The sequence below is a fragment of the Benincasa hispida genome, chromosome 8, assembly GCF_027475165.1.
Source record: "Benincasa hispida cultivar pf3 chromosome 8, pf3_genome.v1.1, whole genome shotgun sequence".
In the NCBI taxonomy this organism is placed as follows: Eukaryota; Viridiplantae; Streptophyta; class Magnoliopsida; order Cucurbitales; family Cucurbitaceae; genus Benincasa; species Benincasa hispida.
Window position 1 is genome coordinate 55147291 of NC_143485.1, and position 8626 is coordinate 55155916.

Sequence of the window (8626 nt, forward strand, 5' to 3'; positions counted from 1 at the left end):
CGAGCGTCGACTTGTTTCATGTAGATTGAAACGACTACCAAGTGGGAGCTCGAAGCGGCAAAACTCGAGCAAATCGTTAATGTTTCAAACAGGAGCATCTTCTTCTTCAAAATCTCTTCTCTCAATCAGCTTCTTTCTTCTTCATCGCACTGTTGAAAATCGTCGAACATTTCTCAATTTCTCTCTGCCAATGTCTAGTTGGTCCTGCAAAAAATGCACCTTCCTAAACCCATCCTCTCAAAAGGAAGCCTGCAAAATCTGTCTATCGCCTCCATCTCCACCCCCATCTTCTTCTCCTTCTTCTTCGACAATCCCTAAATGGTCCTGCAAGGCCTGCACATTTCTCAACCCATTTAAGAATTCCGATTGCGAACTCTGTGGTACTAGGGCTCCGGCCCTCTCGCTTTCGAGTTTCAAGGATTTGATTGGTATAAGTGAAGATGCGAATGCCGATTCTTCTATCGGGTCTGTGTTCTTTCCGTTGCAGCCCTGCAAGAAAAGAAAAATGGACGATCCTGTTCCTGTGGAGGCCAATGACGATTTCGCTGAATTAAGCGCATTTCGGGGCACTAGGACATCGACGAACACTGTTGTTGAAATGGGTTAGTTTTATTGTTCCCAATTTGTCTGCTAATGTTATTGTTTCTTCAAGTACAATATGGTTTTGAAGTTGGATTAATGGGTGATGGGTGATGGGTGACAGGGGATTCTAGTTCTAGGGCAAGCTTGAAATCGATTAAGATTATGACTTACAATGTTTGGTTTCGAGAAGATTTGGAGTTGCGTAATAGAATGAGAGCCCTTGGACAACTTATCCAGCGGCATTCACCAGATGTTATTTGTTTTCAGGTTTTTCATCCTCAGTTTACTTGGTCTGTGTTTCTAGAATTCAGTTTTGTGTTATATTATTTCATATCTATGTTGTGCTGCAGGAAGTTACCCCAGCTATATATGACATCTTCCAGATTACCAACTGGTGGAAAGTTTATAGCTGCTCGGTTAAGAAAGATTCTCATTCAAGGGGATACTTTTGTATGTTGGTAAGCTTTTTGTTGCCTTCCTTGCTTGATCATTTTTCATTTCCTACATAACTAAATCATAATTGGACTCTGGGTCTGGGTTGGTTTTGGGAAGTAGAATTTTTATAATAGATATTTGGATATGTTTGATGACATTATGTCAAATTGTTTTCTCTATGACTCAAAGCAATGCGATAATGTCTGTACATTGACATTTCTCCTATCATTGAGAAAGTGTATACTGTTGTATATTTGAATTTGTGGAAGTAGTTCGGAATTTTTACCATTTTTTAGTGATGTTCTGGGAAATATTGTATTGAGACATGGTTATTCTTATTTGAGTGCTTTTTTGATCTTCTGAAGTCTGATATGTTTATGGATTGACTCATGACCTGACCACTAAACTGGTCTCAGTCAGATGATCTATTAGATTAATATTCACGAAACAACCATCAAGCTTGGAGAGATTTGAAAGTTGAAACACTTCTTTCCAAGAGCAAACTCTAGGCCAAAGCACAGACAGCACATGGGTAGCTGTTCTATAATATACACCCCCTCTACCAAACTTCTATCTTGTCTGTTATCGCTAAATTGGACCCACACATACAGACAACACATGGGACTTAACTTACAATTTAACTCAACATGCACTCACCACACTCACATATAACCAACTCTAATGATCTCTTACTACTATGCTGAAAGTTCCAAGAGTTTTTGACTCTTGGAGAGGGAAGAAAGAGTAATTTAACGAAAGAAAAAAAAAAAATTCGACGGATGGGTTGGTTTGGATGCACTTTCCCAAATATTGAATATAGTCTCCATAGTGATTTTTTGCTTCAATCCCAGTGTAAAGAAAGCATTCATTCCCCTTCTATATCTTGCATCTATAGCATTTTTGCCCTAGTGGATCTCTCTTTCATTTAATAAGAGCCTAGAATCTTGGGTTACTAATTGGTGGAATATCTTTCTCTTGGATGAAATGCTAATGGAATACCCAGAAACACAAAGACCGTTTATGGTCTAGCATTCAATACCAACCACTTTAAGCCCTTCTTAAAATCCAGAGTATGAGCTTAGGTTTTTGGTACTGTTGTTTCTTTTTTATGTATCTGTATCGTTTATAGATATCTCCTAATCTTATTCTCGCATTAGTTGTTTTGTAGTCTGCAGAGAGGTGGAAGATGGGTAGTGGCGAACCTGTTCTTACTCTAGTATTGTGCCTTTTTTTAATAGTTTTGCATCTTAAGCTGATAATATTATTCATCCTTTTAATGTGCAGTTGAGCAAATTGCCTGTGAAATCCTTCAGTTGTCAACCATTTCCCAATTCTATAATGGGGAGAGAACTCTGTATTGCCAATCTTGAAGTTCAAAAAGGCATTTCATTTACAGTTGCAACAAGCCATCTGGAGAGTCCTTGTCCTGCACCTCCAAAGTGGAATCAAATGTATAGCAAAGAGCGTGTCATTCAAGCCAAAGAAGCCATAGACTTTCTCAAGGAAACTCCTAATGTCATTTTCGGTGGAGACATGAACTGGGATGATAAGTTGGATGGTCGGTTTCCTTTTCCCGATGGCTGGATTGATGCTTGGGAAGAATTAAGGCCAGGCGAAAATGGTTGGACTTATGATACCAAATCAAACAAGATGTTATCTGGGAACCGTACGTTGCAAAAGCGTTTGGATCGATTTATTTGTAAATTACAAGATTTCAAGGTAAACTCCATTGTAATGATTGGGACCGAATCAATACCTGAATTATCATACACCAAGGAGAAGAAAGTGGGAAAAGATATGAAGACACTGGAGCTCCCTGTTTTCCCTAGTGATCATTATGGCTTGCTATTGTCAATTAGCAGCCTGTAATGTGAGGATTTTGTTCTAAGTTTTGTAGTCGAAGCCTGCTCTAATCGTTTTTTGTTCCTTTGCGGTGCTTCAACAATGCATGCTTTGACTTGCGATTTTGTATTTAGCTTAAAACAAAACAATGGGTTGGTTTAAGATTTTGTAATGGTACAGCATCAGGGTATCTACAATCGTATTCTAGATCTCGATCTGGTTTTTCCATGTTCTATCTCAGCATATTCTTGTTCAATAATTTGGTACAGAAACTATGTATTATTCGAAGGCAGCAAGATAAGGGAATTACACAGAGATTGGAAGGACTTTTCCCATTTTGAAAGATGGAAACTTGCCTAAGGAATGTGTGATATTTTGACCCGACACGATCACATGGGTCCTTACTCCAATTGCATGTGATTTTGTATTGTTAATAGATTAAAAGGAACTTTTGATTTTAGATTCTTGAAATTTGATGACAACTTGATTTTTTAACTTTTAGCTTGTAACGATTTAGTTTCTATACTTTTAAATTTTTAATAATTTAGATTAGGAGTATTTAAAAAATCCGGTAATCCGATCAACCCAGACTACTCAACCCACCCAACCCAAACCGTAAGAATTGGGTTGGGTTAAAAATGTTAAAAAATATTAAATTCAGATTGGGTCTGGGGTTAGCCCATTTCAGGGTCGGGTCAACCCGACCTGACTCGAATATATATAAAAGTTAAAAAAAAAAATCAAATTTAAAAAAAAAACAGAACTAGTGACCCAACCCGAAAATTTTGGGTTGGGTTGGATTGAGTTGACCCTCCAATAAAAGAACTAATAGGGTTCATTATTAACCAATCTGAATTTTTGGGTTGGTCCACAAAAATCTTCCAATCTGACCCAATCCGAATTATGTAATCCCTAGTTTAGATCATGAATTTTGTTAAGTAACAATTTAGCCTCTTAACTTTACAACTTGAAAAGATTTAATCTTTATGTTGAAAATCATTTATCAACATTATCAATTTTTATTACATAATGAAAATAACTGTATTTTTGTAGTTTATAAATAAATTTTATTTCGAATAGTTTTACTATATCGATCGTGAAGGACAAAAATGTTTTTTTAAGTATCTTTGAAACAAGCCACTAACCCAAATCTGCCTAACCAAAGTTTTTTGTTTTCTTTTCAAAGATGCACCAATCATTCACTTGAATTTTGTAACTAAAAGGGTGCAAAACTTTTACATTTTTTTCCTCACACAAGAATCTCTCCAAAGTCTTCCTGTGTCATCGGAGAGATTAACGCTGTCATTAAAAATAAGGACTTTACACTAATCATATGTACATTTGTACTTGCTTAGAACTTCAGATAGCATAGAGATTTTGGTACTGCACTTGAAAGAAAAAACCGTCGCGGCTTTTCAATATCTGAAGGTGCGGCGGCGGCGGCGGTGTCGAATTCCTCTTGACGGTGAGTTTTACTTTGGAATGGACGGTATATTGAGAGGAATCTTGCATTTAATAATCCAACCTGCACGTGAAAAGGGCAACCTTCGTAAATTCAGTCGGTCTTCATCAATCATCTCATCATAGACTTTCATTTTTCAACGCAATCACAACCATTCATTTCAATAAGGCCAGATTGACGGTGGATGATCAGAACAACCATCCTCCGCATTTCACTCCATCACCTACGGCTCTGAACTATAAAACTGACAACTCACAAGCCTTCCACACTGCCTTCTAGGTAAACATCCAAGACGGACTTCAGCTTATACAAAAGGCAAAGCACCACAAAACATAATTGTTGAGAGAGAGAGAGAGAGTTTAGTAGATTTAGAGAGAGAGAGAGAGAGAGAGAGAAAGACTCCCTTTTGGTTTCTTTCTTTCTTTCTCAATCCCTTCTTCTTCTTCTAGATCTGTCACATTGTTCATTTCAGCTGATTTTAAGCTCCATATTGCAATGAGGGAAAACAGAGTACTCTGTTCTCTCATAATCTTGGTTCTTTTTGCTGTTAATGAGGTTAATGCTGATAACCCATATAGGTTTTTCACATGGAAAGTCACTTATGGCAATATCTATCCGCTTGGAGTTAAGCAACAGGTGCTTTGTTTCGTTTCATTTTTATGTATTTTTTTAGAAAGTGCTTGCTTTTTAAAGCTAAAAGTTAACATTTTTATCATTTTTTCCCTCAAACTTCATTGTTCTTTTTGGAGCTTATTGGCTGTTGTGGTGGACATTTGGCAGGGAATCTTGATTAATGGGCAGTTCCCAGGACCTCAGATTGATGCTGTTACTAATGATAACTTGATTATCAATGTGTACAACTATCTCAAGGAGCCGTTTCTCATTTCCTGGTAATACTACTAATTACGTTTATACTTTCTATTAGCATAATGGTATAAGGTTTTTCTGTTTGGTTCCTGGAAACTGCATGAAAGTTTGAAACCAGATAATAGGAGTTCAACGAACATTAATTTCCTCAGTTACTCAGCTAATGATGTGCATTTGCTCACACTTGAGTGTGGCAAATGTTGAATTGTTGCATTCAGTAACATAGGGAAATGTGCCAATAATTAGAAATTAGAGGGAAAAATGAAAACTTGGGAAAGTTTCTACTTTCACCTTTCATCCATTTCCTAGATCAGATCTAAGTAATGAAGCCAATAATTTGAAATGAGGGTTTTTTTTTCTTGTTTTGGGGGGGATGGTAAATCTTGTAAAGCAAACATCCTATTTAATCAAATGTCTGTCTCTTATTTTTGTTTGGTTGTAGTTTTTTAAAAATGTGTGTCATTAAAGCTGCCTTAAATGGTGCATATATTAGTCAATGACAATCTGACCTGTTGTAGTAATGGTCTAAGTCATAACTAATTTGTATGCCCCTCTTGGATCTTATTGATTCCTTATATTAACTTTCTGTGTGATTAAAATATTCTTTTCCATTAGCAGGCCTCTTATGGTAGACTTCAGTGTTCACATGCTAGATGTTTACATCTCTTATTTATTTATCGTTCATAAAAACTAAAAAGTTACCCCACATTTAACCACATTAAATGGCTAAAATAAAGAAAAGTTATTGTCTTTGAATCTTGGCCCTGCATAGGGTACAGATTTTGTTGATCTGAATTGCATTAACCTGATGGGTCCTTTGTAAGGTGAAGAAATCATTACATTTGTTCCATTTCTTGTACCTTCAAACTTTATGGCCTCTTCAACATAAGAACAGAATAAGCAAAAATAAGTTCGAAAACCGATTGTCCAAATACGTTTTTAGTAAAAAGAAACAAAAAATCAAAAAGTAGTTATGAAATTTAAACCCCATCTCCTAGAACTGATCTAAAATCCCTTTAAAAATTGAGATTTTGAATCTAATTGTGATTTGAGATGTTTCAAGATAAAATTCGTGGTAGATATTGTTTTAGGGTGAGATTTTAACCTTAAACTAGATTGAAATATGACCTTTCTTGTGGATTTAACTTTGCAGGAATGGGTTACAGCAGAGAAGGAACTCATGGCAAGATGGAGTTTATGGGACTACTTGTGCTATCCCTCCACTGAGGAACTTCACTTATACTCTACAGGCAAAGGACCAAATTGGCAGTTACTTCTACTTCCCATCAACAGCATTTCACAAAGCAGCTGGAGCCTTTGGAGGCATCAGAATTTGGAGCCGCCCCGGTATTCCCGTTCCTTTTGCTCCTCCTGCAGGCGACTTCACAGTGCTAGCTGGTGACTGGTTCAAGACCAATCATTATGTAAGCATTCTGTTCTTGAATCAAATTGTTCCATGAAAATTTGATGCCTGATTGATTTCTTTTTCTTTAGGCAATGATGTTACCATTTATCCTACTGAAAAATTCTGTTAAATCTGGTTTCTCATTCTTTCTTAGATTTTGAGGCAAGTCCTGGAAAGCGGTAAAAATCTTCCATCTCCAGACGGGCTTTTAATCAACGGTCGAGGGTGGAATGGTTATACATTCAATGTTGATCCAGGTGAACAACAATTTTGCAGCTAACACTGTTCATAATTCCACTGATGTGCACACAATGAGAACTTTTATTAGTTACCAAATAGTAAGTTTGTTAAGCTTAATATTTGTTTTCAGGGAAGACATATAGGTTCAGAATTTCAAATGTGGGTATTTCAGCTTCCATTAACTTCAGAATTCAGGGCCATGTGATGAAACTGGTGGAGGTAGAAGGATCTCACACTCTCCAGAACACATATTCCTCTCTTGACATCCATTTGGGGCAATCCTACTCTGTCTTGGTCACTGCCAATCAACCTCCTAAGGATTACTATGTCGTCGTTTCATCTCGATTCACCTCTCCGATCCTCACGACGACAGCTGTACTTCACTACAGCAATTCATGGCAGAAAGTTTCTGGTCCAGTTCCAGGTGGCCCGACCACTGAGATCGCTTGGTCTCTCCAGCAGGCTAGATCAATACGGTATTTCGTCAACTTCTTATTAGCATATCAATTGCTTGTTAGTCTAGTATTGTTTGAATAATTATGGATGAGTTATCTTCACTTTGGTAATATATATATATATATATATATATATATATATATATGGAAAACTTCAATGTCAGAAAGAAATATCTCATCTTTCTATCGAAATGGAGCAAAACTTGTGAAACACGGAAGTTGTCTATAAACATGTCCAGATTACTTGAGAAAGCAACAGTTACTTTGAAGTTAATTCTGTTTGCAATATTTTGTGTGGCTATACATTGCTTGTTAAAATATGGTTTCACTCTTCTGCAATCAGCTGGAATTTGACTGCAAGTGGACCTAGACCCAATCCGCAAGGCTCCTACCATTACGGACTAATCAAGACGAGCCGTACGATAATACTAGCGAACTCGGCTCCTGTTATTAATGGCAAGCAGAGGTTTGCTGTCAACAGTGTATCATTTGTTCAAGCAGACACTCCACTGAAACTGGCTGACTACTTCAAGATCCCTGGAGTTTTCAACCTCAATAGCATTCCCACCACTCCCACTTGGGGAAATGCCTACCTCCAGACCTCTGTCATGGGTTCTAATTTTCGAGAATACATCGAGATCGTGTTTCAAAATTGGGAAGACACCGTTCAGTCTTGGCATATCAATGGCTACTCTTTCTTCGTTGTTGGGTAAGGCTTCTTTGACTTCCTTTATCTATCTTCTCAATGAAACAAATGATCAGTTTCAGTCTCATTAACATGGAAGCTGGATTTGATCACAGGATGGATGGAGGCCAATGGACTCCTGCTAGTAGAGCTCGATACAATCTCAGAGACACGGTCGCCCGTTGCACAACTCAGGTAATGCTTGCTTAGAAACACACGAGATCTGTTTATATATGTGTCTCTAAACCTGACCTTTTGATGAACTTTTTATGAACTTCAGGTGTATCCAAAGGCGTGGACAGCAATCTATATGGCACTTGATAATGTAGGAATGTGGAATGTGAGATCTGAGAGTTGGGCAAGGCAGTACTTGGGACAGCAGTTCTATCTCAGGGTTTATACCTCATCAACCTCTTTTAGAGATGAGTTGCCAATCCCCCGAAACGCTCTTGTTTGCGGCAAGGCCAGTGGTCGTCACACTAGACCACTTTAAGTTTCAAAATCTTACAATTTTTGTCACGAGTGGGTGACATGATTCTAAATGGCAAATGATTTAGCGGATATTAGATTAGCATTTCTTTTGAATATAACTTGTTCAAAAAGTTCAACTTGAGCTCTCGAGTCAAATTTATCATCCCTTACCTTTTCCTCTA

General features: G+C 37.5%; 2 protein-coding genes across 2 annotated transcripts; both read left to right on the forward strand.

Annotated features, from left to right (window-relative positions):
* On the forward strand, positions 1-3087 carry LOC150034690 (uncharacterized). Its single transcript, XM_090315993.1, has 4 exons — positions 1-602; positions 704-849; positions 933-1040; positions 2302-3087. Exons 1-4 carry the CDS (start codon positions 80-82, stop codon positions 2884-2886), a joined length of 1362 nt encoding a protein of 453 aa, XP_090172119.1. The 5' UTR covers positions 1-79; the 3' UTR covers positions 2887-3087.
* A 1126-nt stretch (positions 3088-4213) lies between these two features.
* LOC120082591 (L-ascorbate oxidase homolog) lies at positions 4214-8626 on the forward strand. The gene is made up of 8 exons (XM_039037833.2): positions 4214-4957; positions 5102-5211; positions 6342-6612; positions 6748-6850; positions 6964-7309; positions 7632-7997; positions 8090-8168; positions 8254-8626. The coding sequence occupies exons 1-8, from the start codon at positions 4817-4819 to the stop codon at positions 8464-8466; spliced, it is 1629 nt and encodes a 542-aa protein (XP_038893761.1). The 5' UTR covers positions 4214-4816; the 3' UTR covers positions 8467-8626.